The sequence below is a fragment of the Westerdykella ornata genome (assembly GCF_010094085.1).
Source record: "Westerdykella ornata strain CBS 379.55 unplaced genomic scaffold EI97scaffold_24, whole genome shotgun sequence".
In the NCBI taxonomy this organism is placed as follows: Eukaryota; Fungi; Ascomycota; class Dothideomycetes; order Pleosporales; family Sporormiaceae; genus Westerdykella; species Westerdykella ornata.
This window is the reverse complement of record NW_022986874.1, coordinates 65,808-93,426: the sequence shown is the minus strand read 5'-3', so window position 1 is coordinate 93,426 and position 27,619 is coordinate 65,808. Positions and strand designations below refer to the sequence as shown.

At 54.2% G+C, this 27,619-nt stretch overlaps 12 protein-coding genes across 12 annotated transcripts; 8 read left to right on the top strand and 4 right to left on the bottom strand.

Moving 5' to 3' along the window:
* The first annotated feature begins 547 nt into the window (after positions 1-547).
* EI97DRAFT_435709 (malate dehydrogenase) lies at positions 548-2,131 on the top strand. Its single transcript, XM_033798927.1, has 8 exons — positions 548-637; positions 691-801; positions 861-951; positions 1,006-1,383; positions 1,435-1,519; positions 1,572-1,716; positions 1,768-1,904; positions 1,988-2,131. Exons 1-8 carry the CDS (start codon positions 593-595, stop codon positions 1,989-1,991), a joined length of 996 nt encoding a protein of 331 aa, XP_033651326.1. The 5' UTR covers positions 548-592; the 3' UTR covers positions 1,992-2,131.
* Positions 2,132-2,171: 40 nt separating this feature from the next.
* On the bottom strand, positions 2,172-3,884 carry EI97DRAFT_435708 (transport protein particle component). The gene is made up of 2 exons (XM_033798926.1): positions 3,052-3,884; positions 2,172-2,950 (listed from the first exon to the last, which is right to left on the bottom strand). The coding sequence occupies exons 1-2, from the start codon at positions 3,492-3,494 to the stop codon at positions 2,425-2,427; spliced, it is 969 nt and encodes a 322-aa protein (XP_033651325.1). The 5' UTR covers positions 3,495-3,884; the 3' UTR covers positions 2,172-2,424.
* EI97DRAFT_435707 (uncharacterized protein) lies at positions 3,875-5,709 on the bottom strand. The gene is made up of 3 exons (XM_033798925.1): positions 5,473-5,709; positions 4,599-5,399; positions 3,875-4,547 (listed from the first exon to the last, which is right to left on the bottom strand). Exons 1-3 carry the CDS (start codon positions 5,489-5,491, stop codon positions 3,949-3,951), a joined length of 1,419 nt encoding a protein of 472 aa, XP_033651324.1. The 5' UTR covers positions 5,492-5,709; the 3' UTR covers positions 3,875-3,948.
* A 175-nt stretch (positions 5,710-5,884) lies between these two features.
* EI97DRAFT_495741 (uncharacterized protein) lies at positions 5,885-7,127 on the top strand (the record flags this gene model as incomplete). The annotated part of the gene is made up of 5 exons (XM_033802448.1): positions 5,885-5,923; positions 5,964-6,380; positions 6,474-6,575; positions 6,629-6,668; positions 6,703-7,127. 5 exons carry the CDS (start codon positions 5,885-5,887, stop codon positions 7,125-7,127), a joined length of 1,023 nt encoding a protein of 340 aa, XP_033651323.1.
* Positions 7,128-8,259: 1,132 nt separating this feature from the next.
* Positions 8,260-9,656, top strand: EI97DRAFT_469276 (carbohydrate esterase family 16 protein; the record flags this gene model as incomplete). Its single annotated transcript, XM_033801706.1, has 3 exons — positions 8,260-8,821; positions 8,877-9,145; positions 9,203-9,656. 3 exons carry the CDS (start codon positions 8,260-8,262, stop codon positions 9,272-9,274), a joined length of 903 nt encoding a protein of 300 aa, XP_033651322.1. The 3' UTR covers positions 9,275-9,656.
* Positions 9,657-9,850: 194 nt separating this feature from the next.
* Positions 9,851-12,568, top strand: EI97DRAFT_444596 (uncharacterized protein; the record flags this gene model as incomplete). Its single annotated transcript, XM_033799910.1, has 6 exons — positions 9,851-10,402; positions 10,590-11,049; positions 11,096-11,738; positions 11,799-11,901; positions 11,954-12,430; positions 12,479-12,568. The coding sequence occupies 6 exons, from the start codon at positions 9,851-9,853 to the stop codon at positions 12,566-12,568; spliced, it is 2,325 nt and encodes a 774-aa protein (XP_033651321.1).
* Positions 12,569-13,909: 1,341 nt separating this feature from the next.
* On the top strand, positions 13,910-16,044 carry EI97DRAFT_435702 (beta-lactamase/transpeptidase-like protein). The gene is made up of 4 exons (XM_033798924.1): positions 13,910-14,095; positions 14,197-15,221; positions 15,333-15,461; positions 15,555-16,044. The coding sequence occupies exons 1-4, from the start codon at positions 14,008-14,010 to the stop codon at positions 15,558-15,560; spliced, it is 1,248 nt and encodes a 415-aa protein (XP_033651320.1). The 5' UTR covers positions 13,910-14,007; the 3' UTR covers positions 15,561-16,044.
* On the bottom strand, positions 15,993-17,429 carry EI97DRAFT_143590 (50S ribosomal protein L5). Its single transcript, XM_033793221.1, has 3 exons — positions 17,142-17,429; positions 16,404-17,090; positions 15,993-16,354 (listed from the first exon to the last, which is right to left on the bottom strand). Exons 1-3 carry the CDS (start codon positions 17,375-17,377, stop codon positions 16,231-16,233), a joined length of 1,047 nt encoding a protein of 348 aa, XP_033651319.1. The 5' UTR covers positions 17,378-17,429; the 3' UTR covers positions 15,993-16,230.
* Positions 17,430-18,185: 756 nt separating this feature from the next.
* EI97DRAFT_143526 (cysteine proteinase) lies at positions 18,186-20,695 on the top strand. The gene is made up of 2 exons (XM_033793220.1): positions 18,186-18,568; positions 18,619-20,695. Exons 1-2 carry the CDS (start codon positions 18,374-18,376, stop codon positions 20,635-20,637), a joined length of 2,214 nt encoding a protein of 737 aa, XP_033651318.1. The 5' UTR covers positions 18,186-18,373; the 3' UTR covers positions 20,638-20,695.
* Positions 20,696-21,606: 911 nt separating this feature from the next.
* EI97DRAFT_382658 (uncharacterized protein) lies at positions 21,607-22,044 on the top strand (the record flags this gene model as incomplete). Its single annotated transcript, XM_033795866.1, has 1 exon — positions 21,607-22,044. A coding segment is annotated over one exon (438 nt), but the record flags the coding sequence as incomplete, so codon positions are not given.
* Positions 22,045-22,392: 348 nt separating this feature from the next.
* Positions 22,393-24,603, top strand: EI97DRAFT_435698 (uncharacterized protein). Its single transcript, XM_033798923.1, has one exon. The coding sequence runs from the start codon at positions 22,750-22,752 to the stop codon at positions 24,292-24,294; it is 1,545 nt and encodes a 514-aa protein (XP_033651316.1). The 5' UTR covers positions 22,393-22,749; the 3' UTR covers positions 24,295-24,603.
* Positions 24,172-27,554, bottom strand: EI97DRAFT_435697 (uncharacterized protein). Its single transcript, XM_033798922.1, has 4 exons — positions 27,004-27,554; positions 26,906-26,940; positions 24,340-26,848; positions 24,172-24,277 (listed from the first exon to the last, which is right to left on the bottom strand). The coding sequence occupies exons 1-3, from the start codon at positions 27,330-27,332 to the stop codon at positions 24,624-24,626; spliced, it is 2,589 nt and encodes an 862-aa protein (XP_033651315.1). The 5' UTR covers positions 27,333-27,554; the 3' UTR covers positions 24,172-24,277; positions 24,340-24,623.
* Between the last annotated feature and the right edge of the window lie 65 nt (positions 27,555-27,619).

The window sequence follows — 27,619 nt, the reverse complement described above, 5'->3', positions numbered from 1 at the left end:
ACTTCCCGGCCTCGCTGTTACGGAATAGACGGTTGTCCGGTCTCTCCCGAAGGGCCGGGCAGGTGGGTATAGTCTACGGTGCACCGAGGCTGCTCGGAGGTGGGCACGTCAGATATCTGAAAATACGAGAAGAGCAGAGTGGTTTCTGCTTTCTACTTGTAGCAAACCGCGGGGAAGCATGAGAGGGACCGGATTCTGTTCTACCAGGGGAAGGGTGAAGGGGAGGTTCTAGGGAGTTCGACATTGTCAGCCCCGTTCCCTTACAGAGTAGGTAGTGCATGTGCATCACGTACAGTAACTGTGTAAGCCACCCCGCCGGTGGTTCGAGCTCGGACCTCTCCTCGTGCTTCCCCCCCACCTCCGATCCCCGCGGTCGCGCCCAGTAATAAGCTCCTACGGCGCTACCAAAGAGGTGGCTGTCTATATCCCACGTCCAACCCGCACGGCTTTTCCCTTCTGACACATCAAGTCTTTCGCCATCTACACCATCAACACTGTGAGAACTCATTCCTCTTTACTGCTCAGCTCCCAACTCATTCAATTGCAGATACCCGTCACTTCTACTCCATCCACCACCACCTAGCTATCCAACATGGTCAAGGCAGTTGTTGCAGGCGCTTCCGGAGGCATTGGCCAGGTCGGTTGCTCCTGAGCATCAAAAAGCAAGCTCCATACTGATTCCCTTCCCAGCCCTTGTCTCTCCTCCTCAAGGCTTGCCCGCTTGTCGACGAGCTCGCCCTCTATGATGTCGTCAACACCCCCGGCGTCGCCGCCGATCTCTCTCACATCTCCACCCCCGCTGTATGCCGAATACATGACACTGGCACCGTCGAAGCAGCAGAACTGACAATGGCATTCAGACCGTGACTGGATACCTCCCCGAGAACGGCGAGGGCCTCAAGAAGGCATTCACGGGAGCTGACATTGTCGTCATTCCCGCTGGCATTCCCCGTTCGTGCCTTCTCTGAGACAAGCTTGAAAAGCAACACCACTGACTCCTTCCAGGCAAGCCCGGCATGACCCGTGACGACCTCTTCAAGATCAACGCCGGCATCGTCAAGGGTCTGATCGAGGGTATTGCCCAGCACTGCCCCAAGGCCTTCGTCCTCATCATCTCCAACCCCGTCAACTCGACGGTCCCGATTGCCGCCGAGGTGCTCAAGCGTGCTGGCGTGTTTGACCCCAAGAAGCTCTTCGGTGTCACCACCCTCGACGTAGTCCGTGCCGAGACCTTCGTTGCTGGCATCACCGGGGAGCGCACCCCCTCGAAGCTCACCATTCCCGTCATTGGCGGCCACTCTGGACAAACCATTGTCCCACTGTTCAGCCAGGCTCAGCCAGCTGTGAACATCCCTGCTGACAAGTACGATGCTCTTGTCAACCGTAAGTATACTGCATCACTGGCAGCTTCAAGCGATATCTAACAAGCTCCAGGTGTTCAGTTCGGCGGCGACGAGGTCGTCAAGGCCAAGGATGGTGCAGGCTCTGCCACCCTCTCCATGGCCTACGCCGGTTTCCGGTTTGTCATGTCCTCCTTATCTCCCAGTTCAGCAATGTCTAACAGCATACAGCTTCGCGGAGAAGGTCCTCAAGGCCGCCAGCGGCGAGAAGGGCATCGTCGAGCCCAGCTACGTCTACCTCCCCGGCGTCTCCGGCGGTGACACCATCGCAAAGGCCACCGGCAACGACTTCTTCTCCGTCCCCATTGAGCTCGGCGTACGTATCCCCTAATCCCCTCAACCGCTACATGTGCTAACGTTCTCACAGCCCTCGGGCGCCGAGAAGGCCATTGACGTCGTCAGCAAGGCCAACGAACAGGAGAAGAAGCTCCTCGAGGTCGCCTACAAGGACCTCCAGGGCAACATCCAGAAGGGCATCGACTTTGTCCACAACCCGCCTCAGAAGTAGGTCGCCATCCTTGGATTGCCCTTTGATTGACCTTGTCACTGGGATCCCCTCGCGGAAGAATGCTTATACACATGCGCAGCTAGGCTGTAAACGACGTGATGATGATACGGCATGAGTCAATGACACCAGTTACAATGCATATATTTTGAAAAGCACGGCGGAAATGATGGGTGATGGAGTTTGTGGCTCGATGACAGCCAGAAATATACTCTTGCGATTGACACCATACGACTGCAGTTGCTGTTTTTTCTAAGAGTGTGTCAGTGATGTGTGTGATGCATCTTCCATTCCAAGGTCTACCTTGTCGATGTCTACATCGGCTTGTAGATGATGTCTATAAAGCTCTCCCATGGTCCGGAACAAGATAGTAGTAACCCGCTGGATGCCAAACTCTGTATATACATGACGGCACCATTCCACCCACCCAAAAACAATAAAATACACCGCCCAAATGCCGCTGAAAACCAAAACCCACCATGCTCATCCCTTCCTATTTGATCCCCCCCGCGCATCCTACTATGCCTTTGCGCCCACAGTCCGGATTTGAAACGTCGCCCCGGGCAGCCCCGTGCACTCTGCCGTGACGCTCGCCTGGATGCCCAAGCTCGCCAGGCACCCGCGTATCAGGCCGGCGGGGAAATAGAGGAAGGGCTGCACCTGCGCGAGGCCCTGGGGTCCGACGAAGCCTGAAGGGACTGGGACGACTGCGCCACCGGCGCCGGCGCCGAGGCCGAGGGCTCCTAGACCGGTTGTGGATGAGGCTGGGTCTGGTGTTGCTGTTGTCGTTGATGTTGCTGCATTCGGCGCCGGGAGTTGTGCCTGAGCGGCAGCGGAAGCAGAAGCAGCAACAGGAGGCGGTCTCCGCGTATCGAAGCTCATGCGACTGAGGGGCTTGAACGAGTGGTCGGTGAGGACGTAGATGCCGCGGTGGTTCGTCTTGAGGTTGTCGATTTGTTTGCGGAATAAGAGGGTCCAGAGGTCCTTGCAGAGGAACTTGATCGTGTCGAGTGGGGTTGTGGGGCGCGGTGTGTTGCGGGATACGCTGTAGTTAAAAAAAAGTTATTGTCAGTAGTGGGTTTCTTTGGAGTGTGTTTATGAGAGGAGAGGAGAGGAGAATGGAAAGCATGGAGTGACGTGACGTACCGCTCGACGATGCCCAAGCCGACTCTGTACCCCAGGCTCTCGAGGCGGTGGAATACGGCTTCCCGCGCTTCTTCCTCGTCCATCACCGTCGTCGTCGCGGGGCCTGCGGTTCTTTCCCCGGCGCCGGATAGACTACTTGCTCCTCCTCCTCCACCACCTCCTGCTCTTGCGCCTCTCCCTCCTCCTCCATCAACATCATCCTCCCTGCCCTTCGATATCGCGGCCGCGGACGTCGACGAGCTCCCATTGTTCATTAGCCACGCCTCTTCCCGCGCTGCGAGGTCGAATGCTATTCTATACGCCATGGGCACGAGTTCTATGAGGAGGAAGTCGAGGGCCGAGAGGGAGACGAGGGTGGATGTGGGGTCTGGGTGAGGGTCGGTCGAGGTGGAGGCAGATGACGGGGGTTGGTGGTGGTGGTAGGTTGATGGGGGTTGCGCCATGTTGATGGTGGTGGAGGGAGTTTATGTGGTTTTGGTGGTTTGGTCGAGGTTTGCTGGTGAAAGCTTTGGGGACTCGGGGGTGCGAATTGCTTGTGTGAGGGAGCGAGGGAGGGTCGGTCGGTTGCGCTTTCGGAGTCGGTTTCGGGGAGGGGATGTTTTATGCGAGTCGGGTTTTTCAGGGAGACATTGTTGTAATCGCTGTCCTTGGTTGGTGGTATTTTCGGCGTTCGAGAGGTAAGAGACGTGGACAGAGGAATTATGTGTGTGGTGTTGGGATGAGGGAGCTACTGTATGGATGTATGGATGAGGTCTGTGAAGATGGCTTGGCAAGATGGATTTTCCAATTGGAAAACTTGATATAAATCCATTGCAAATAGAGCCCGGCCTTGGAGAGCACCAACCAGCATTGATGCAGATTGTGAAGTAGATGCGCGCACATCATCCAACATTACGATTACCTCCTCTCACTCATTCCCCCCACCCAACTCCTAAACCTCTCCCCAGGTCCCCTTCCAACCCTCCGCTTCCGCCCCACCTTCTCCCTCTCCCTCCCCAACCGTCTACAGCTCACATCCGCCTTGACCAGAATGAAACTCTGCTCGAAGATATGCCCGTTCGCATTCCCGCATCTCTCCAGCGCCGGTGCCAGCGAGAGCTCCACCCTCCTTCCCTTTGGCCCCGGTCCCTCATCAACCTCCTCCACATCCACGTCCTCCATCTCCGAATCGTAAAAGCCGTACCCATAGAACTGCCCCTCCCTCCCGCCCGTAAACGTAACGAACCTGTAATCCGCGCGCTGACTCTTCATCTTGAGATCCAGCGCCACCGCCGCAGAGACAATCGTCCGCAACTGCTCCTTGCCCAAACTCAGGCTGCGCGTCGCCCAGGGCCGCAGCCGCCGCCGCAGCCTCGAGCAGAAGCGCGATATGCGTTTGAGGACGGGCGTGGCGTCAAAGGTGGGGCGCCACTTGCCGTCGACTTGGGGCACGAGGAGGTTGACGGTCAGGGCGCGCCATTGGTGGTATTCTGCAGCTTGGTCCTCGTTTTTCACGGCTGTATATGCTTAGATGAAAGTATAGTCAGGGGAATGGAGTAGCGGCGCACCTTTTCGGAGGGTGTCGTTGAGAGGGCGCAGATGCTTGTCACCCAGTTTCCCAGCCCAGACGTACCCGCAGCCTTTGTGGATGGTGCTGAAGACGCGTTGTTGCAGTTTACTCCACAAGTAGGCTTGCATCAACAGCGGTCTGTCTTGGTGATGTTTGAGGTAGGTGCTGTAGTTGCTCGTCAACCCTGCAAACAGCTCCCTCGCAGAATGCAGATGCGGCCGCTTGCTCCGCTTCGACAGCTGTCCGCCAAAGTATTCCTCGCTCCACACACGAATCTCGTGCCGTAAAGCCAGAAGCCCCTCGATCAAGGCCTTCTCCTCGGACTTGTACACCACCGAAGCTCTCGCAGGTATACCGTGCGGCCCCATGCTCTTCCTCTGCAGCTCCTTTCTCAGCGCATCCCGCTCCCTCGTCACCTGGTAGAACCGCTGCACGAGATCCTCATGGCTGCTTCCCAGCCTCGACGGCGATTTGGGCGGTATCACGGGCGACGACACACCCCGACCGTTCTGCGCGGAGGGCGACTCGGACCCGGAAGACGATTGCGTCCACGATGCCCTGCTATCCGCTACGCCCAACCTGCTCGTATCGATCTCCCGCCTCGGCGGCACGTACTGGGGTTTCCTCCTCCGGCTCTTGGGGAGCAGTTCCTCCTCGTCCGACCATTCGACGTTTTCGGCGTCGACGAAGGGATTGGTGGGCGTGTGCTGGGAGGAGGACGAAGGCATGGAGTCGGCGGCGACGAGTTCGGCGGAGGGGCACGAGAGCTTCAGCGCGTTGGCGGTGGAGTCGCGCACGTCTGGGAATGGCGGTTAGTGCCGGTCCACATTTGTTTATCTATCTGGGTGGCTGGTCGTGGTGGTGGTACATACCGGGAGCGTTTGCTATCATGTCCTTCACGACATGTTTGTTTGATTTTGGTTCAGAATGAGCAACCACCAGTATCTACTCCATCGACAAGCTAGACAATTAGATGGGAGCAGGCTGTGGCTCTGTCTGTGAACGCCCGGGATGCCCAGCGTCCGTCATCCTGTCCCTCCGCAAGAGATGCGCATGCGTGGCGTGCATTTGGGGGCGCTTGGGCGGGCCATTCAGGCGGCGGGGTGGTGGGCTGGGTGAGAGGAGAGTGAGGTGTTGGTGAACGTCATTGGCGGATGCTGTTGGGTTGGAGAATATCCGGCAGCAAGGGGGCCGACCAGCTTATTAGTCTTAAACGCAATAATATTTTGGTTTCTTATGTTTTTCCAATGAAATGTATGTCCTTCTTTAATCTTGTCTAAACTCATGACGCAAGACGAAGCCGTGTCGGCACTGTTAGCCCACGTCTTCTCGGGTGCAATTGGCTTGGTCGGCAGCGTTAGAGGACATTGATGGACCAACTATGCCCATTGCTCGATACATGATCAAAACCAACAGGCGATCAAGAGAAATATCATCTCCTGAACCTCTCGTGCTCTCGGAATCGGAACTTGAGGAAGCCATTCTTGCGGCAACTGGCCAAAGTGTAGCCTCGTCAACAAGATTCACTGACGGCGAGCTGAGCATCTCATATAAAGTTACTGTCCGAGAGAGTCCGGATATCGCTTATGTAGTCCAGCTACGCCATCATGGCTGTGTTGCGTCTATGGATGCGCTTATGATTTTGGTTTCAAGAACGATCGACCCTCACACCTTACCTGTGCACCCCGTGTACCCAATACCAGGAGAGATGGAACGGCAAAAGGCTACAGGTATCGGTAGGGAGATAAATCGGCTGATACCAGGCGTTATGGCATCCACTGTCTATCCACGCTTATCACACGAAGAAAGGCTCATCTTTGTACGAAAAATGGCCCTTGCATTTCAAGTTTGCTGACGGATTCAACTCCCAGAGCCTCACCTAATCGGTGAGCTCATCGCTACTGAAAGTGATGGTCAAGTTGTCCTTAAGATTGGGCCTGATCGCCATCATGGTCTCGGTGGCCCATTTTCATCCGTACGCGACTATCTACGAGCGTACATCAGGTCCTCACTCGTCAACCTCGAAAGCAGCAAGGCATCGAAGAATACAAGGAGCGGTTTCTAGACCGTATCCGGTATTTCGTCGAACACCACATGCTAAGACTCCGCTACTGTGGAGGACAACCCCATCGTCGCTATGCACGCCGACATGGGCCTCCACAACATTATTGTGTCTAGCCACGCACGCACCGATATACAAGCGGTTATTGACTGGGAATTCGCAGCGAGTGCACCCTATGCCTCTCTCCACCGCATTATCGAGATGCTTTTCCGCAGGCCGGCTCCCAATGGGTTTGGGCTGGAGTACGATCGCGCTGAAAAGCTCCGCTTTGCGTTCTGGAGGGCTATTCCAGAGTGGAAGCAGTGGAAACGGAGCAATTCGATACAAGCTTTCCTAGAGTGGTTTCGGTTCGGCCTGTTCTTGAAACCTGATTGGAGGCCGAACGACTTGCCCAGGGATGAGAAAGAGGAGTTTTGGAGGGAAAACGTTCGGGTTGTCGAGAGCCTTCTTAACAAGTATTCATAGCTTAAGAAATATAGAAATATAATACCTAGATCTCTCAATTTTTATTCCAAACATCTATAATCTGTGTATACTTAAGCAGTCAAGTAGGATTGCTAGAACTTGGAGGACATGGAAGAGCTACGTTTGTAGATTTGCCTGGTTTTAGACTAACCTTAAGTTTAGCAGGTTCTACTTTTAACGGACTAGCCTACCCACTTAATGCCTACAACATGGCGAAGAAGGGAGCTGCGCTTGAACATTATTGGCAGGTGCTGCTAGCATGGAGAATATCCGCCAGCAATATGTATCTATCAGGCTGGGGAAGTTCACCCAGTTTTGCAATTGCAGATAGATGTCTTCCCCTTTCGGGATCGGTTTTTTGGCGGTGGTTTGACAGTTGTTTGACGAGACGATGGATACAATTTGAATTAGCAAGGCTAAGTCTTCATTGCCCCGGTGGTCATCCGTTTCCCGTATATTTTTAGTGAAATGTTCACTCTTCCTAAAGGTCTGTACTCCGTACCCATCCTTCACTCACATTTCCTTTCCTGCCACCTTCCAGCTCGACCAAGTACATCTATGTGCGTTATACTTCCCGGTCACGCTATTTTCCACATTTGGTACTCCGTTTGAGACGTTCCATGTCCAGGGCGCCGGATTATATCGACTGAAAGGCCAAGCGAAGCGAGCCCACCTGTTAATTAATCGCTCGCCGATCGGAAGAATTATTTGGATCCTCGCTACAACTGTCCCTGGCTATTACCGGATTGTCTCAGGAGCGAGGTCTCCGTGGAGCAAACCATTTCCGCAAGAAGCATCTTCGCTTTAGGACGTAGTGTACTCTGACTGGTTGGGCATGAAGGCTAGCAACTATAGTGTATACGACGGATATGAACAGATAGCTATATATCCTGCTTGTGGCAGGAGGGAAACATGGCGCTACAATCAAACCCCCTCTCAACGGCACGTTGCCTGCCTGTGAGCGCTTGACCCTGCAGCTAGTCCATTTGCCTTTCCAGGCCCTTTCCTCCGTCTGTCTACCGTTGTGAGAACTGTAGGATTCGAGTCGACCAATCCAGTAGATGGGCATAGAACGCTACACTATCTCTTCAACAATTGAACCCCTTTTCCTTCTCATCAGCAAGAAATCAGAATGAGTATCTCGCACCGATTCCGTCCTATCGCTGTCGCCGCCGCACTCCTCGCCGGCACCAACCTCGCCCAAGCCGCAGACTACCTCATCACCTTCGGCGACTCCTACTCCCAGACTGGCTTCAACGTCAGCGCCGCCAAACCCTCCGCCGCTAACCCCATAGGGAATCCTCCCTACCCAGGATGGACCACTTCCGGCGGCCCCAACTGGATCGGCTACCTCCTAGAAGACTACTCCGCCTCGACTCTCCTCTCCTACAACTTCGCCTACGGGGGCGCCACCGTGAATGCCTCGCTCGTGAAGCCATATCAGCCTACGGTGAAGAGCTTGATTGATCAGGTGAAGCAGTTCAGTGATAGCATTGCCCCGAAGCCGAGTTATGCGCCCTGGAACGCCGAAAACTCGCTCTTCGCGATTTGGATGGGCGTCAACGATGTAGGGAACTCGTTTTGGCTGGAGAACGTGACAGAGCTCCATGGGAAAATCATGCAGGATTATTTTGAGGAGGTCGAGGTGTTGTATCAGGCGGGGGCGAGGAATTTTGCCTTCCTGAATGTGCCTCGTAAGTGGATCTATGTCGTGGCTCGATGTATATGAGATACTGATGAACGGGGAAGCGATTAACAAGTCCCCGATGATGCTCGCTCAACCTGAGGAATCGAGGGAGCTGGAGGCCACTGTGATTGCAAAGTTCAATCAGCTCCTTGTCGATCATGCGAATGCGTTCGCCTCCTCGCACCAAGGAGTCAAGATAGTGGTCGTCGATACGCAGGCGCCGTTCGATGCAGCAATTGCCGATCCGGCGAAGTATGGCAGTAAGGATGCCACCTGCTTCAACTCGGATGGGAAGACTTGCTTGTGGTTCAACGATTACCATCCTGGGACAGTAAGTTCTATCATTTTGCCTTTGCGGAGTAGTATTGGAAAGTGCTGATTTTTGAAGGCCATTCATGGTCTTGTCGCGGAGGCGGTGGCGAGGACTTGGAATGGGTCAATTTTTAGGGAAATCAATTGACGGTGGTCAGAATGATGGAATGTGGTGTCCTGAGGCTAGACTTTTACGACTCTGACCTGTGAGGACAATTACTGAGGTTCGAACATCACTTAGAGAAGGATTAACTCTCCATAGGATTGGACAATGCATCTGATTATGGGTCTTTACACTGCTTTTATGCTCAAGCTCTTGAAAAGTTCTTCTCATCCATTCAATGTTGCGCCAGTCAAGTCCTGGTAGCTATGAGGGAGTAGCAACCCTGAGAATCGGTCAGTCGCCACACACGAGTGCATTCGAGTACCCCCCTTCCTCCCATCTTGCTTGTCTATGTCAATCCCAACTTCTACACAAACGTACACGTGGATGGGCGGTGGGGACGCAATCATCGCGTGTCATGTCGAGCTATATCTAGCTGAACTCCACGAGGAGGACGGGTTGATGTTGAGAGTCGGACCTTCCAGACGCTAACCCGATTCGTCATGCTGACAAAGACCAACTTCAGTTGCTCTCTGATAAACCTCTTCTCGACAACATTTCCCAAAAAATTCCAACCCGGAGACTTATGGACGGCCAAATACATATCCAACTGTGTGCAACATGGAAACGGGCAATACTTCGAATGCGGCATCGCAATCGCCCAGCTCGAGCACTCCGGGAAAGCCACACCCTCCTGGGGGGCGACAACGAGCCATCTTCTCATGTCTGACTTGCCGGCGGAGAAAAGTGAAATGCGACCACGCCCATCCAGTCTGTGGGGCTTGCGCTCGTGGAAATCACACCTGCACGTATGCTTCGGATCCAGGAACCGTTCCGGCAAACCCCGGACGGGTCGCTAAGCCCGTCATCTCCACTAATGGGAAGGGTGCAAGAGCTTCAGACGTCCAGGCCAGGTTGGACCGACTGGAGGCATTGCTGCACCAGGCCGTCACGGGAAATGTTCTGGCGAAGAAGCAGCAGCAGCAGCAGCAACAACAACAAAGCGTTGGGTCCGTTGAACATGATTCCGAGCACACCTTCTCCCCTTCGTCGAATAGTCAGAGCTCACATGGCGCTGGCATCTCGTCAGATACTCATAATGGGACCCTGTTGCTCGATGAGGGCAAATCACAGTTTGTATCGTCATTACACTATGCCCTTCTGGCTGACGAGGTAACCTACTTCTCGCGCCTCTTCTCCTCCTTTGCTCCTTGCTCAGATTCTGCTACCCTTAAATTCCTTTATAATCGCCTTCCCTCAAGCCCAACCATTCAACTATACCTTCCAAGCCACTTCTCTCCCTTGACTCCACTCGAATTCTGTCTGATCGCTGAGGGAAAACTAGATACAAGACATCAAGGCCTTGCTAGGCGAAAAGAACCCAGATGAGGACCGAAACGGACCCACTCGCAACAATCTGGTGCACTTACTCTCCCTCGGACGCTCCAAGGTTGGTGTCGATCTGCAACAGCTACTACCCCAGGCTCAACATCACCGTGACGAACTCCTTCAAATTTACTTTGCCAACGTGGATCCCATAACCAGGATCACCCATACTCCGTCATTGGTCCGCAGATTTCCGCTTTACGTACAGGAGACTCGACCTATTGCTTTCGCCATCTTCTTCTCTGCAGTGAATTCTCTGCCTCCTGCGGTGTGCGAGGAGAAGTTCTCCGAGAGCAAAGAAGATCTCCTCACACGCTACGAGTTGGGAATTGAAATAAGTTTGGCACGTGAAAACTACCTTACCACTTCAAGTCTAGAGGTCCTCCAAGGTTTGATATTGTGGCTCACATGTCTGACGAAGGAGGAGGATATGGGTAAGCAATACTACTCTGGTTCCAAATAGCCTCTAACCATTGATAGGAAAGGCGTGGGCTCTGATGGGTGTTGCGATTCGGATTGCTTTGAATCAAGGCCTCCATCGCGATCCGTCTCTTTTCCAATCGGGCTCGATGGATGCTGTCACCACGGAGCTACGACGGCGCCTCTGGTGCCAAATCTGCCATCTGGAGTACCGTTCAGCCGAGTTCAAAGGCCAAGAACCGTCGATCCGCGACGACGACTTCACCACAATGTTACCGCGGAACGTGGAAGATGACGAGCTCGTAGAAGGGGCTCCTGCCGACTCGGCTCCCTATGATGAAGAGAGATTCACGAATATGACGACCCAGCTTGTCCGCTTCTACGGAATACGAGCTTTACGACGAATCATACAGAGCACCTACAGATTAGAGCGGCGGATACTAGAGAGCGGCCTTCGTCAAACCTCATGCCCAGACCTCGTGCAAGAGCTGCAAAACATCTACCAAGGAATCAAGATCATGGTGGAGGAGTTGCATCGGAACAACGAGCAAAAGTTCCTGCGGTTCTGCAATCCCCAGATTCCTCTCCATAGACTCTGCATTGGACTCGCTAACCTGCTTGAATGGCGGTGTTACCTACTGTTTTGGTTGAGGATGCCCCGCGCTTATCGGGACATTGTGTTTTCGAACGATGTCCGCAGGTCGTAAGTCGTATCCCGCTCCTGCATCATCCCCTATTCTGTCAACATCCTAATCTCCTGCAGGATATTCGAAAACAGCGTTAGTGTTGTTGAAACGCTGAACGGCGCAAGTGTCGACCCTAGCGTTGCGCGTTTCCACTGGCAAATCGGTGGTCATGCGGCCTTCGTAAGTGGAGTGACATCTCCCAACGCAGACTAGATACTTACTCTCATCGTAGCAAGCCATCATGCACGTAGTCTCCGAGCTCCAGAATCCAACATTTGAGCCTCCGGACCGCCAGCGCGCCCTCCGAGCTCTGCGCCTTTCGCGGATCTTGAAAGAAGACAACACCTCTAAAGCCTGGGGCGTTGTCAAGAGCATGATTGACAAAGTTGTAGGGGAACAACTTGTCTCTCAGCCTACTCTCGCGTCCGTCCAGACGTCTGCGGCCCCAGTAACGTACAGTAGTGCTCCCGCGCCAGCCGTGCATCAACCCACAGTCCAGACTCAATACTCCGACTACCCTAATTCCACTTCGATGTATCCCTCATTCCAACAAGCCTCCAACGCATATGATGTACAACAAACACCAGCAGTATCCCAACCAGACGCCTTCCAGCCTATGGGTATGCAGTTCAATTGGGACGATATCAATCTCGGCAACATACTTGCAGACATCCCGCAACAAAACCAAGAAGCGCCTGCTTTCGACTGGGTAAGAATGTGAGATTATAGATTTCTAGTTCATTGCTGACTCCAACAGGGCTTCTGGGGCGATCCTGTGAGTTTCAATGATCAGATGGGTATCGCTCTTCCTGCGGACACGGATCTTTATGCACCGTTTGATACCTGAGCTCGCTGGATATCGACTCTTTGAATGTATGAGTTTCCAAAGCAAGCGGGTAGCTTGTTATTTCTTGTGGGAGTCCGTCTTTTCTGACGAGTTCGGACTCATAAGTCTATGCCATCGGGTCGTAGTGTCGCCAGACGTTCGCTTGCAGCGTTGATTGAGGCTATGATCCTCGCGTTAACGGCGCGACACCAGCGACGATTCTCCACTCCACCCTCTCAGTGGAAGCCGCTATGCTCACGCCGATTTGGACGCGTTCTGACTTTTCGACGTCTTAATCCACCACAGTGGCTGCTTCTTAGCTCGGGTCTACACAGGTTCCGCGCATCCATGAAGCCTTGATGCCTTCATGAGCGCTTATACGAATGGCCGGAGGCACTGGATGGCTCTCAGAATGGAAAGTCGGGAAGATTAAGAGAAAGCTGAAGATGCACGTATACGGGCCTGAATCTGGACTCTCTTAAGAGGTGGAGCTCCTTGAGGGCAGCTTATTCCGGAGGTATAGGGACAGACCATTTTCCTGACCATACACTTTCAGCTTTCGGCGTCGTGAGACCGACTCATACCCGGCAGGCAAATCTTGCTTACGCGAATGCACCAGGTGGTGGGGATAATTGAAAAAGGGAAAATGCCTTCATTGGTGATGCGAAATGGGACCTAGACAACCTCGCACTTTATACCTGTAAACAGGAAACGAGTATGCCTGTATGACTACAATGGTGAGAACTACAAGTAAGATGGTGAGATTGCCGTCACCCCTTGTAGTTTAGGGTGCCTTGCATGCGTGACCATTGGCAATCCACATGGACAACAAATGCTTTTATAGTGCTTACCTCCACCGCCTCAAACCTCCAACTGCAGATACAGGCACGGCAATCATACATCATTGGTCTACTCTTTATCCCATCTGCGCAATTCGTCCGTATGCGCGCTTGTGGTTGGTGTCATCGCATCAATCGCGTTAGTCGCATTTCTCAAACAATGGTTTCAGCAAGCCACTACGTACGTAGGCTGTAGCAGCTGAACTAGCAGCCCCATTTTTCCTTTCCAGAGCACCATGGGCATAGCCGAGGCAGCGTGCACGTTGTTGCATCGGATAGGTCGAGTCTGCAGCGGAGTGAGATGGATGTATACAAGGGTGGTGTTGAGGATATGGATATAAGAAGGGACGCCTTGTTGGAGGATTCTCTGCTGTCTTACTATCGCGGTATTACTCCTACTTCTGCTGCTGCTGCTCTAGCTCGTCAATTTTCCTATCGCTTACTAGAGAGGGAGAGAGATTTTTCGCGTCTCTTCCAGTTTGCCCGTTGGTTCTCTCCAGTCTAGTTCACGAACGAATTGCTATAAACGCGTCTAGCAAGCACTTTTTTCTTCTTGTCGGCGGGAAGATTCGAAAATATACAGCCTGTAATAGAAGGACTGGTCTGAAGGAATTTGAAGAAATGGCTGCCACCTTTGAGCGGGAAATCGAGCAAGCCATCAGGGACGAAATCATCCCTGGGTGTGTTCTGCATGCTACAAATCGCGATGGTATATACAACTCTCCCTCTCTCTCCCCGCTCAACCCCTTCCCATACAAAACGTAAAAAGGAAACGTTCGAACTCACATACACAACCACTAACACCACCAGGCTCCTTCACCTACGCCAAAGCCCTCGGCACCCTCTCCATGCGCCAACCGCGCCCTCCCCTGCAGCTCTCCACGACAATGTGGATCGCCTCATGCACCAAACTCATGACCTCCATCTGCGCCATGCAACTCGTCGAACGCGGCCAGCTCCGCCTCGACGACCCCGTCTACCCCCACATCCCCGAACTCCAGTCCCGCCCCGTACTCACGGCCCTCAACGACGACGGCACCGTAGCGCAGGAACCGCATAAGACGCCCATCACGCTGCGGCACCTACTCACGCACACGTCGGGAATGGCGTACGATGGCATGCACCCGCTGCTCGTCGCGTGGGCGAAACACCACGCTACAGGGGACGAAGAGGCGAGCAAGCCCGGCACGATTCTGGAGCGCTTCAACAAGCCGCTTGTGTTTGAGCCGGGCACGTCGTGGATGTATGGTCCCAGCCTCGATTACGTGGGCGTCCTCATCGAGCGCGTGAGCGGGAAGTCGCTGGAGGACTTCATGCGGGAGAATCTGTGGGAGCCGTTGGGAATAAGGGATATGTCGTTTCATCTGCACCGGCGACCGGATTTGAAGGCTCGCATGGCGGAGATGGCGAGGAGGGATGAGGAGACGGGGAAGGTGGTTGCGATTGAGGAGGACGAGCGGGTGAAGCAGTTGCCGTATTTGCTGGAGGATGGGTCCGAGGTAAGGGATTGTATGGGCGGGCAGGGCGTGTTTGCTAGTGCCGAGGAGTATATCAAGGTGTTGCGGGCTTTGCTCAGCGCGGACCAGGACGGCGATAGGAGGGTTTTTAGGAACAAGGAGACGGTGGAGGAGTTCTTTACGCCGAATTTAGGTCAGGGAGCGAGGGAGATGCTGAATGCGGTTTTGCAGAACGATGTCATGAATAATGCCATGGGCGGGGTGCCTAGGGAGGTGGTGAAGGATTGGGGGTTGGGCGGGTTGCTGGCCATGGGGGATTTGCCGGATGGGAAGAGGGAGGGGACCATGGTTTGGGGAGGTTTGCCGAATTTGATTTGGGTATGCGCCGTCTCTCTTTATTTTTTTTTTTTTTTTTCTCTTTTTTTTTTCTTCCTTTTTCCTTTCTGTATTCGCTCTTCTTTGCTCTATGCAGCTGACCCTTCGGCACAGTTCTGCGACCGCAAAGCCGGCCTCACAGGCCTCTACGCTGGTCAAGTCCTCCCAACTGGAGATGCCCAGATCGCGAACCTGATGCGCAAGTTCGAGGCGGGCGTGTATAAGATGTACAAGAGTAGATCTGTGAGTCACCATCTCTGATTGCTGATCGCCGCTTTGTCCTTTCCAGTCGAGTGCGCTGCCGTATGGAAGGTACACGTGCTGATACCCGTTCAGGGCTGAAGGATGCGTATATCAAGCTCCTGAGACACGGTTCGCAGCTGTGAAGCTTGCTCATGGGATGCGAAGAGGGCGGAGACGTCGTGTTGTTGTGGAGATGGTTTGGGATCGCAGGATCTGGAAGTATGCTTTAGACAATTGACCTCGGAATTTGAGGTATTGCAACACCTTTCTTGCACGCTTTCTGTCGTCTCCATGGAGAACACACAGCTTACCCTGAAACAAAATCCTTTGTCAAGAGATCCGGTGAGAGCCTAAAGCAAAAAGGTTGCTAGGCCACTCTCATGTCTGTGACTCTAATCATCTAATGAAAATACCCCAACGACTACAAGATAGACGATACATTATACAATTCTTAGTGAAGCGACAGAGAAAACGGATTGATGATGGAAGAGAAGAGGAAACCAGACAGGGTTAAAAAGAGTTTAAGGCTTCGATAGGCAGGTGGAAATAGTACTGATCATGCATGAGACGCAAAGTCCACAGGAAACAGCAAGACGGTTGAGTTTGCAGGAGGTGATCGTGACAATCCAAGTGTCACATGCCAAGGGATTATCATAAGCTTAGGAGCACCGAATGCGAAGCCTCGTGTCTAGTGGATAATACATACAGCTAATCTGGTATCAGCGCCCAATGTTATACAAAACGTGTACAGAGAAACGCGGCCTTTATCTCAGTCTTTGAGTTTGCCATAAAAAGGGATGCCAATGGACTGGAGCAACAGCAGCGCATCCCTATCGTTGGTTGCCGAGGTCTGGACAGTGATATGGCAACCGGGGATCATTTTAGGGGGGTATCTAGGGCCTTGTTAGCAGTGGTCAGCTTGGTGGCAGGTGGTGAACCTACGAATCGTAGTTGACCTCAATCTCGGGGAACAGGGCAACCTGATCCGGCGTCAATCCAAAGGAGATGTTGCCGCTGCCGTCACCGGAAGTCCCAGAAACTCCCTTCCACTCCTTGATTTTGGGCAGGACGACATCGACCAGCTTTGAGAGGAAGTGGAAGGTATCCTCCCTTTCAACATCGGCAGTGACAGACACGTACTTGTCCTTCCGCAGACCCCAGCTGACGACGTTGGACCTCGATTTGTGTGTCTGCGCGCGGACGTTCGTCATGGCTTGGACGACCATGCCTGCGACGTGCAGGTGAGCACTGTTCTCCTGCGCCTCGGGCACCATTGTGTGCACGACGACCTTTGTGATCTCGGGTACGTTGCGCCAGGTCCGAGGCGGGGTGAGCAGTCGCAGAGAGCTGCTACCACGAGGACCGCGCAACGGACGCCCCTTGAAGTAAGGTGAATCGCCCGTCCATTCTCGTAACCGCTGAGTGACCTTGGGGTGTTTGAAGCCGTACGGATAGTGCTGGTAGGTGAGGGTAAGCAGATCGGGCGCGATGGTGGTCTGGTAAGTCTGCTCGAGTCGGGGAAGGCTGAATGGTCCAGGTTGGAATAGACGAGATGCTGGGTCGGATACTGGCGGCGGCTGATGAGGATGTAGGGGCCCGCGGTAATACTTGGGTGGTCGGAATTGATATCTTGTCACCGTTAGCTGATGCAGGATTCGGAAGGGTTCCACTCAGACATGCCTGCTTGGGGGAAGAGGTTTCTTTCTCAATCTCCGTGCTCGGCTCCGCGCGATGGGGTCGAAGTTCTGTGCTGCTTCTACCGGTGGTGGAGGAACTTCCAGAGAGGATGCGGTCTCGAGCTCGACAGCCTCCAAAGACGCATTGCGGCAGAAAGACGGACACACCGCATGAACGGCAGGCCGCGCGTTTCGACCGAAGAGCGACGCTGTCCGTAACGACAGATCGCGTAGAGCCATTGGGGACTGAATGATGGGTGTGGCCTGCGATGGACCTGGGAGAACGTGAACGCCGATAGATGGTGGTGAAACTGAGAACAATTTGGGACGGGAACCAGACGCCAAGACGCTAGGAGGTTGCAGGGGTAACCCCACCCCTCCCCCAGGTCATTCACTATCACCACCTCCTCCGCGGCCCTCTATCAAAGCAAACACTGTGCGGCAAAGTACCTAGACTAGCGAATACGTCCTTACCTGCGTCCCATGTTCACGTCATCCTCCACACTCGTGCCGCAGCCGTTCCCCTCGCCTGCCCGTTCTCATGCCCGCCTAAAGCGCACCCCGCCTTGCGCTGCCTCAACGACATTCACTGCTCGTGCTCGATTCAGGCCACGATACTGGTACTATGAACGGAGGACTCTCTCGGTTCCTGAGCCGTCGCGACAGGTACCGTCAGAAGCGCTCGTCCAAAACCAACAAAGTATGCCCGTCTCAGTTGTCTACTCCTTCCCAGTCTCAGCAGCAAGAACCCCTCCCCCAGAGAGGTCGACGTGCAAATAGCCTTCACCTCTTGTACAAGCGGCTGCCCTCGATCTTGTCCTCCCGCAACGGAGGCGGCTCGACAGGCTCACGTCGCCAATCTTGGCCCCAGTTCCCTCTGTTTCATGCTGAACGCCTACCAAATCCGACTTCTAACGACATGGCCCTTCAGCCCAGCGCAGGTGATTACTACGATATATTCTTCAAGGAGCTCCCCAAATCCATTGACAAGGACGACGACAAGAAGGTTCGTGCTTAGCGTCCCCGTCTGCACTCTCCCAGCGGGTAGCTGATGCCGTAAAGATCAAGACGCTCGTCCAACGCCTTCGCGCAGCCGGCATCACGTCGCTTCGGGAGCCTCAGGCTTACTACGCCTTATCCTTACATCCAAATGATATTGAGGAAGCATACGATGCGCTACTGCTGGCGAACGATGCTTTCGAAGGGGTCATCACAGAGTACGACCCCAACGTCACCATGCTTGGCGCAGTGAACAGGTGCTCTGTCACATGCTATCTGGACGCCCTGCTGTTCGCCATGTTCGCGAGAATGGATAGCTTCGAGGCCATGCTTTTTGATAACTTTAGCGACGAGCCCCGGAAGAAGCTCGCAGCCATTCTCCGGCTGTGGGTCAATCTTCTGAGGAGTGGCAGGCTCATCGATGTCGAGTTAGTAAGTGGAACCGTTCCCCCAATATAGCGTGCACTTATCGGTGTCCCCAGACGAAGCACCTGCAAGAAGCACTCGCTAAGTGCGGCTGGGAAGAGGCTGCTGAAGTCCGTCAACAAGATGCTTCTGAAGCCTTCACCTTCATCACCGGAGTGCTCGACTTGCCCCTCTTGACCCTCAAGATGGACATCTACCACACTGGGAGGGAAGACAAGGAGGATGATCATAAGTTTGTCAACGAGCGGTTATTGGAAGTCGCCATTCCCGAACAAGAAGATGACAAGATGATCACACTGGAACAATGTCTCGAGGCCTACTTCAACAATCGCATCGAAGTCAAGCGCTACCTGGAACGGCAAAACACAGTCGGCAGCCCCGGCTCTCTCGACAGATACCCTGATAAAGGCTCCGTCCTCCACATAGAAACCATCGAACTCTCCAGCCCCAGCTCCCCCGTTGTCTCCACACCTGTCTCGCTCCATCCCACAAGCGCAGCATCAGCCCCCTCCCCAGCCCGCCCGTTCCTGAGCCGCCGTCGCGCAGATAGTATCTTCACCCAGCGGTACCGCACCGACACGGTCCGGACCACCAGTGACCGGGAAGCCTTTGACGAGAAGCAACATCTACATGACATGTGGGACGCCGGCTCTGGCGGCCGCCCCCGCGCCGCATCCCTTAGGAAGGAAGTCCTCATGCCGGCATGGCAGTTCTTCTCCCTGATTCCCTGGTACACCGACAAGGTCCCGCAGTCGGACGCACAGGTTGCCGCACATTTCTCCTCCCAGAGGCCTGTTCTGGGTATCTGTCTGAAACGCTATTTGATGCTTCCGGACGGGCAACCGAGACGTCTAGGCACCTACATTGACATTCCGCTGGAGATTGGTCTCCCGCACTTCGTCTCCGATGACCGCATGGACGATTCCGGACCCCTTTTCGGGAATTTCAAACTCGTACTGCAGAGCGCTCTATGCCATCGAGGTGATCGCGTGGATAGCGGCCACTATGTCAGTCTTGTGAGGGCGAATAGGGCGCCTCACTCGCATGGCACGAGGCCGCGGAGTTCGGCGTGCGGAGAACACCAAGAGCAACGGCAACAGCAACAGCAGCAATCCGAGGAGGTGGAGAATCCGGATCAGTGGCTCCTTTTTGACGACTTGGCGCCCACACGTGTGAGGCCGGTGGATATAGCGAAAGCTCTCAAGGAGGAGTCGCCGTATCTCCTCTTCTTCCAGGTCCAGCCCATTGATGAGGAATTGGCGTCCAGAGGGGATCCACCAAGATATGAAGATCTGGACGCGGAGGGCAGCGACGGTCAAACTCGGCATGACGACAAAGAAGGTCAAGAGCAGGTGGAGATTTCGGGCAATGCGGCTGCGGCGCTGGACATGGTCACATCAGAAGTTGACCTTGCAAGCGGAGGAATGGAAGGTATGGCAACTGGACCGTCGTCAGCGACCCTTCCGCTCGCGCCTTCTGACAGCGTGGCAGCTGCTGGGAGCAGCATGTCCTCCACGCGCGAAACCACGGAGCCGGACATGCGGAGTAATATTACCATCGAGCTCGACGCTATACCCTTGGATTCCGAATTCGCCGAGAAACCGACAACGGGTGCGGGCACAGGCCGTACAACCGTCGAAGTGACACCCATTGAAGAGAAGAGTGGATGGCTAGGCACCAGGGGCAGGAGGGCATCGAAAGCGAATGTCGATGAGAGCACCACGGGCAAGAGTAGGCCTCCGAGCCAGAGTGGGGAGGGCAGGCTGAGCTTGACCTTGAGTCGGTTGAAGGCGATTGGGAGTAAGGATAAGTTGGCCGTGATGGATGCTGCTACGGGCAATCATAACAGTAACACCACGACGCCGGCGGTGACGGATGATGAAAATGTAACGACGGAGAATGAAGATGTGGTGGGTGGGGAGAGGACTAAGAGTCGAAGTAAGGGAAAAGAGAAGAGAACTGGGAGACTTAGGGGCAAGAGTAAGGAATACGGTCCTGCTGATGGTAATGGGAGTGGTAATGGCGGAGGACGTAGAGAGAAGGGTCGGCCGGATCGAGAGTGTGTGGTCATGTGAGCGTTTTCTATGTGGCATGGCTAAGGGTGTCTGCCTACGGTTATGATACTGTACATGAGGGATGGGCATTGGGGTACGGGGGTACTTGGGTCGGTAAGTGGGCGGTTCACGAGTCCTTATTGCTTATTAGCGTTGCATTGTTTGCGCGGTGCATGATGCATGGGTGCATGGTACATAGGCGCACGATACATGGCACCGGGTTGGTGGGCATTAGCTAGGGCTCTCTTCTGGTCGGACATGCATTTTCTGCTTCCTCTTGCTTTTTGTTCATGTACAATCTTTCGTTGAAAAGGAGGCGTGGTGGCTCTTTGAGGCCAAGATCGCAGCTCTGCGGTTGTCCGACATTGCCTTAGTACATAGAGCTGGTGGTTCGGTTTGATACCCATATACGGCCGCTGAATACACTAGGGAGTTGATTCATGAAAGGTACGGTTTCTGGGCGGGAGTGCTTGTAGAGTACTAGTGCTATCAGCCGACTTGGTGAAAGGTCGAGGCATTCAGCGTGATAACCCGAGTAGTGAAGTGCAAGAAAGGATTGGTGACAGGTATCTCTGCTTACCGATATTAGGAAAGGTATTTATAGAGACAAGCGATGAGAAAGATCGGGCGTGGTGTCAGTGGTCAGTTTGAAAGCAACATCCAGTCCTCACAAACGCGATGGTCGCCAAACGCGATATATGATCGTCATAGGAACCCCGCCTCGTCTGTGTCGAATTCCAGGCATATAAATCATGGGGAGGGCATCATGAACGAGTTAAAATCCGAAACTGAAACCCTCGGGTGTTCGACGGCATCATCAACTTAGATGAAGAAATCATGACGACTGTAGCAATGCCTTCACAAAGCGACTCCGCGATCCAACCCCACGAGAGCAAAGCAGCGACGAAGCGTAAGTCATACTGACGAGTGGCATTCAGCAACTAATTCAAGCCAGCAACTGACGAACATTCTGCCCCAGTGAAGCTCTCAGGAGGCTGCCGGTGCGGAAACGTCAGATATGAGTCGTCTGGGAAGCCCAGCGACATCACACTCTGCTACTGCGGTGCCTGCCAGCAACTGTCTGGCTCAGGCTATCTTCCATTCGTCGACGTACCCACCGATGGACTCACCTTTACTGCGTCGTCCACGCTCAAAAGCCTGAGACTCTCAGACGTGGCAGAACGAAGCTTCTGCTCCAGCTGTGGGTCACCCATCTCGATGAGGTACATGGACGAGATGGAGACCACGGGCATCACGATGGGCTCGGTCGATGTGGCGAGTGTCAGGGATTGGACGCCGAAGATTAGAAAGCACATCTTTCTGGGAGAGAAGGCGGCCTGGACCGTGGTTCCTGATGATGGAAGTCCATGGTTTGAAGGGTTCTCGGATGGAAGGGGGAAGGTGGAGCCGTTCTGCGAGCCTAGATGAGGGGATCATGGGGGTTTCCCGCACTTGCAATGTAAGATCACTTGCCAGAAGCTCCGGAGTCGGGATTCGATAGAGATTTAATAATGCGAGATCCTGATGTTTGTTCGACTTCGAGAGACTCAATACAGATTACGGAGGACATGGTGTAGATCTTTGCGCAACTTGGGAAACGGACATGCTGAAGATATCCAGGTTTATGTTGGCCAGATCCATAAACAAAACCCCGGTTTAAACAGTGAAACAGGATGCTGGAATTATTTCGTTTGGGCAGTGGTAAGGATTATGATGACGACCCGTGGACGTTGGTTGGTGGCTGGGTGGCGGTTTTCCCCTGCCACTTTCCTGCCACCACGTTGTCCACCAGCCGCACGACCAGCTCAAAGTCCACTTCCCAAGCACAACACCTCCAGATACCTTCTGCACTCTTTGTTTCACAGCTTTTGTGTCTATTTCGCACTGTTTGTTTGCATTACTCTCGTTTTTACTGTCTCTCTCTGTACAACAACACCTTCTGCTCGAATTGATAGACAAGGGTTCCCTCGGTGACCAGTGCTCTATCGGCAAGGAGCATTTTAAAATAACGTTTCAAAACTCCGACATTCCAACCTGTGTCCTTTCGGGAACACAGATTAGAGGATCGAAAGATCCCTGAAGCACGATCAAGCTATCCGCATTCCTGAACGCCAGTGCGTTGTCCCGGCGCCCATGGCTCAGATTCACGCACCCGTCTCCCCACCTTCAGTCTCAAACGCAACCCACTGTTCACTACGACGGACCGACCGCCTCACGGCTCTTCCGCGGGCAGAATCTGTAGACTGGTCCGACTTCGATGATGTGAAGATCGATGCCCCGCTTCGGCCTCCCCCTTCAGCATTGACTGGGACGTCCACTCACTACGACCCTCACGATCCGGACACCCCTTTGCAGGATCACCATCCCGGACCCGGGCGAGGACATCAACGATCTCTGACTGGAACGTTTCTAAACAACTGCCAACCTTTCCTCGCTCGCGCTACTTCTACACTGCAGCAGCACACTGCCCGAGCAGCGCTTCATTCCCCAACCAAATCGCTAGCAAGCTTCATCCCCTCGCGAACTTCAATAGGAGCAACGGCCTCGCAACCGAAAATCAAAGCCGGAGCCAGAGCACTGCAAAACTGGTTCAACGGGACCTCCGGCCCAGTTTCTCTCGGCCTATCGGCTCCCGACGACTCAGAAGACGACGACTACGCCTCCGACGACTCAGAAGAAGAACCCGAAGAACGAGAAGGCAACAACATGCTCTCCAACATCTTCCATCGCGGGACGTCGCTCACGAGCCCCAGTCCCAGCAGCGCAGACACCACAACGCCCAAGCACCCTGCACCACACGCACAGCCATCATCATCCAGATCGAGCACGACGACGAGTTCGCGCTTCGCCTGGCCGTTTCCGACCTCGAATCGAAAATCCACCACTACTACTGCGCCTACCTACCACAACCCCTCGGACGAGCTGCTCACGCTCAACATCTCGCAATCCCTCTTCCCGCACGGCCCCGTCGATCCCCTCGCGCCTTCCTCCTTCAACGATCTCGTCTCCACGGCTGAGGCGCTGCTGAGCCGGTTCCAAGCGTCGTACAGACAGCTGTCGAGTGCGCTGCGGGACGCGCGGGCGGAGCAGAGCGCGCAGGAGGACGAACTCGAGGAGGCGGAGACGAGAGTCGATTTGTTGAAGGCGCAGCTCGAGGGGATGGCGCGCAGGGCGGAGGAGAGGGATGAGGAGATTGGGAGGTTGAGGGGGGAGGTGGAGTGGGAGAGGCGGATGCGGAAGGAGGCGGAGAGGAAGTGGAGTGGGGATGAGCAGCAGCAGCAGCAGCAGCAGCAGCAGAGGAGGAGGAAGAGGGCGTCGAATTCGGATGTTTCTGTTGATTCGGGGTTCTTTGATGATGGGGATGGGGATGGGGAGAGTGTGAGGTCCGCTTGTTGTGTGAGTCCGACGACGGTGGATTCTCATGCGTTGTCGGAGGAGGCACATGCAATGGCGGCGAAGATGCAGGGTCCACAGCTGCTGCAGTCTCATGATTCGGGAAGTTCGGCAACGGGGACCTCGCTTTGTGCGAACTGCGCGAATGGTTCGCAGGCGTCTGTCTGGGCGAGGCTGGCGCGGGAGAGGGAGGAGAGTCAGGTTTTGCGGAGGAGGGTGGAGGTGTTGGAGAAGGCGGTCGAGGGGGCGTTGGATGTGGTTGATGGGCCTTGGGGGTTGCGGTGAGTGATTTGCGGGGATATTTGTTGAAGGGGTTCATCTGGGGCTTACTTGTCGGTGGTGGGGATTTCTTTCACTGGCGGAGAATGGAGAGGAGGGATTTTGGAGGGAGAGGGGGACTGGAAGGATTTCGGATTCGCATATGAACCGGCGTGGACGTTCTTAGATCTATCGACGTTTTAGGGATGGGGGCGTGTTCAAGCGCTGCAATCCACTTTTTCATTTTGTTGCATCTATCTCTCTGCTCCATTCTTCTCACTTCTTCCGTCAGTCAATTTAACAAAGTACGAATGCGATCACATTGATATCTTACCAAACCAGCCCTCCACCGTTCCTCATAGAACAGCAGTATACCTCGTAACACTCACATACCTCTTCCGCGGCCCCACAACATCGTACCGTACTTCCCACCACTTTCCCCCACCATTATCATCATCTTCATCATCCCTCCCACTTTCCTTCCCGTTTCCTCCCTCCCGCTGATCCCGCGCGCCGGCACCACCACCGTCGAACATTGCGCCGCTGAATTTCCACGCTGCGGAATAGATATCTTGACCGCAGAGGTGTTTCTCGCGATGCTGTGCCTCGTAGACTTGCGCGACTGGGGTGGTTTCTGGAGAAGAGGAGGAGGAGGGGGAGGAGAGAGATATCGGACCCATTTCGACGAATAAGTTGCTCGCGTCGGGGTCGGGGAGGGATGAGGTTGTGTGCGCCTGCGCGTCCGGGGAATCGGGCGGGAAGTAAAGTGCTATAAACTCCCCTCCCTCTACCTCGCCGGCGTCTCGGTGCATGGTATCTGAGAAAGGCGGAGGAGAAGATGAAGTACTAGTACTTCTACTGGTTTCAAGACGATACACATACCGCCTCGTCGCCTGAAGCCGTACACCGTTCTCGGTGACGAAGTCGGCGGTTTCGATATACAGCAGTGCGCGATGGGAAGGACTGGATGAGGAGGAGAGGGGTTCAAAGGTTGCGAGGCCCGTGGCGGTGCCGGAGGGGAGTGTGGAGAGAGAAGAGGTTAGTGTGCGGGTGAAGTGGTATTTTGGTGTTGATAGGAGGGTTGCGAAGAGTTGGGTTGGGAGGGAGGATGGGACGTGGTGTGGAGGGTTGGAGGAACGAGTGGTTGGATCGGGAGTGGGAGGTGAGTTCGGTTTGCTGTCGAGTGGAGGGGGCGTTGGTGCGTGTGTGGGACTGGACGTGCTAGGCGATTGGAGCGATGGAGGTGGAGAAGGTTTTGAGAGGAGCTCGTAGGGGATATCTGTAACAGGGATGTGCGTGGGTGTTAGAGTCTCCGGTTTCTCGCTATCGAGGGATTCGGGCTTGGAGTGGGAGGTCGAGATGGGCGTATCTTGCTTCTCCAAAGATATCTCTTGATCGTTCCCTTTCTTTTGCTCGGGTGTTGTTGCTTCGGCACGCTCAGAATCCGTCAAATCGATCACATTTCCCAGTTCGTCCACGAGGACCAAATGATCCTCGATGACATCTTCGCCCTTGCTGACTACCACCTCCTTTCCTTTTCCTCCTGGGTCAGGCATCAAGAACGCATTCACTGCCTTCAGCGTCTCTCGACTTGGATTGAGCGCCCCACTTGTCGTCGTAATCCACGAAAGACGCTGTTTTATATATGTTTTATCGATCTTTCTCTTCCCAAGTCCAGCGCTATCGACTGTGGACGCACTCGAGAGCGAAATATTGCCTCCATCATCGGCATAAAGGCATAGAATCGTGAGCGCGACTCCGACGGCGAGGTCCTTGCCTGTGGGATCGCAGACTAGTATAGAAGGTGCTTCCTTGCCTTCTTTGTCCCTCTCCCTTGAGAAATTTTCCAGAAAAGGTTGCAGACGGGACAACTGGACACGGAGGTCTCGAGAGCCAAGTTTCCCTGCCGCGAGCGGGAGATGGAGATATTTCTTACTCTTTACAAACTCCCGATTTCTGGTAGTTAAGGGTTTAGGGGTACAGCTTATGATAACGTCGAAGGGTCCAAGATCCAGGTTTTCGCTTGCTGAGACGTACAGGTTCGAAGTGGGCTTGATGAGAATGGGTACGGCTTGAGGACCTCTCTCCTTCGCTACCAATTCCCCAATAAGGGAAGGTAAATCTTCCTCATTCGTCGTCATAAGTAGATCGTGGTTCTGCCAGAATACGACGGGCGTGAGACCTCTTGCCCACGCCTCGTGATCGTCGGCGGCACCTTGGATGTACCCATTCTCAGAAGCTTCGGCGCCGTGAACGCGGCGAGAAGCGGTGCAGCAAATGATCGGATGGAAGTCCTCAAAGGAAGGCGGCACAGGAGGAAGGGGGGAAGATTGCGCGACCCAGAGGGGCCGCAGGGGCTTGTTGGAGAGAAGCTGCCGAAGATGGTCAATTGGAGGATTGCAGATTTCCAGAAACGACTTGACGAAGGCGTCGATGCGTTTTTCGATTTGGGCGTACTCGGAGGCGGACACGGCGGTGGGTGGGGTGAAGAGGTCGTGGTGGGGGCCTGGGGAGGGGAAGAGTGCGCGGTTGAGGACGCAGGTCCAGATGGGGATGGTTTTGGAGAGGGCGTCTGGCATGCCTGGGCAAGTTAGTGTACGGATTTTGAATAGTGATGGACGTTTGGGAGGAGGCGTACTTTTGCCTCTGCGGGTTGAGTCGACGATGACGCAACTAGAAGACGTTCGATTAGTACTCTGAACTCAGACCCAGGGGTACAGGAGTGCATTTGACTACCCTCCATGTTTCCCAACAACATCCAGAACCTGAAAGTTTAATCTCCTTAGGCTAAAACTCCATCCGCTGACATGGCCGTCGGTGCTCTTGAAATAGCAGCTCCCCGTCTTCCTCTCGGGCGGAATGTACCAACTGCCGCATCTTTCGTTGGCCACCAGCGGCAGTCCGTACGCTTCTGAGACGGAAATGACGAATGCGGAGTCGGAGGTGATGGATGCGAGGCGGTTCGGTATGCTCAGGGCGGAGCGTTTCAGAGACGAGAGAGTGGAGGAGAGGGAGAGGGAGTTGGTAGGGAAGATGAGGTCAGATTGAGTTAATGGGCGGGACATTGGCGTTTTTGGGTATTAGGGGAATATATCTATGATCATGAAACGGTGGTGATGTATGTTGAGTTTGCGAGACGACGAAATTGGCAAGTGAAGAGAGGTTTGGGAGCGCGATTTGTATAGGGTGTGTAAATACTGCTCCAATATTGGCCAATATCTAAAGAAAAAGAATGAGTTGTCGAAAAGATGTTATTCTGTTGTCATTGTGTTGGTATGTGTAGTTGGGAAAAGATTGCGGCTTGGGTGTGGATCCGGATCTATCTATCTGTTGGGGCGAAGCCACAGATTAG

Bases quoted from the DNA above. Each gene is read 5' to 3' on its own strand.
- EI97DRAFT_143526 (XM_033793220.1), top strand. From the start codon at position 18,374: ATGCTTGGCGCAGTGAACAGGTGCTCTGTCACATGCTATCTGGACGCC. The intron at 18,569-18,618 runs GTAAGTGGAACC...CGGTGTCCCCAG, and splicing joins GGCTCATCGATGTCGAGTTA to ACGAAGCACCTGCAAGAAGC.
- EI97DRAFT_435709 (XM_033798927.1), top strand. From the start codon at position 593: ATGGTCAAGGCAGTTGTTGCAGGCGCTTCCGGAGGCATTGGCCAG. The intron at 638-690 runs GTCGGTTGCTCC...TTCCCTTCCCAG, and splicing joins CTTCCGGAGGCATTGGCCAG to CCCTTGTCTCTCCTCCTCAA. The intron at 1,717-1,767 runs GTACGTATCCCC...ACGTTCTCACAG, and splicing joins CCGTCCCCATTGAGCTCGGC to CCCTCGGGCGCCGAGAAGGC.
- EI97DRAFT_435707 (XM_033798925.1), bottom strand. The intron at 4,548-4,598 runs GTGCGCCGCTAC...AAGCATATACAG, and splicing joins CAACGACACCCTCCGAAAAG to CCGTGAAAAACGAGGACCAA.
- EI97DRAFT_435697 (XM_033798922.1), bottom strand. From the start codon at position 27,332: ATGTCCCGCCCATTAACTCAATCTGACCTCATCTTCCCTACCAACTCC. The intron at 26,941-27,003 runs GTAGTCAAATGC...AACGTCTTCTAG, and splicing joins GTTGTTGGGAAACATGGAGG to TTGCGTCATCGTCGACTCAA. The intron at 26,849-26,905 runs GTACGCCTCCTC...TAACTTGCCCAG, and splicing joins CTCAACCCGCAGAGGCAAAA to GCATGCCAGACGCCCTCTCC.
- EI97DRAFT_143590 (XM_033793221.1), bottom strand. From the start codon at position 17,377: ATGGCTCTACGCGATCTGTCGTTACGGACAGCGTCGCTCTTCGGTCGA. The intron at 17,091-17,141 runs GCATGTCTGAGT...AACGGTGACAAG, and splicing joins AAACCTCTTCCCCCAAGCAG to ATATCAATTCCGACCACCCA. The intron at 16,355-16,403 runs GTAGGTTCACCA...ACAAGGCCCTAG, and splicing joins ATTGAGGTCAACTACGATTC to ATACCCCCCTAAAATGATCC.
- EI97DRAFT_435702 (XM_033798924.1), top strand. From the start codon at position 14,008: ATGGCTGCCACCTTTGAGCGGGAAATCGAGCAAGCCATCAGGGACGAA. The intron at 14,096-14,196 runs GTATATACAACT...TAACACCACCAG, and splicing joins GCATGCTACAAATCGCGATG to GCTCCTTCACCTACGCCAAA. The intron at 15,222-15,332 runs GTATGCGCCGTC...CCTTCGGCACAG, and splicing joins GTTTGCCGAATTTGATTTGG to TTCTGCGACCGCAAAGCCGG.
- EI97DRAFT_435708 (XM_033798926.1), bottom strand. From the start codon at position 3,494: ATGGCGCAACCCCCATCAACCTACCACCACCACCAACCCCCGTCATCT. The intron at 2,951-3,051 runs GTACGTCACGTC...TTTTAACTACAG, and splicing joins GGCTTGGGCATCGTCGAGCG to CGTATCCCGCAACACACCGC.
- EI97DRAFT_435698 (XM_033798923.1), top strand. From the start codon at position 22,750: ATGGCTCAGATTCACGCACCCGTCTCCCCACCTTCAGTCTCAAACGCA.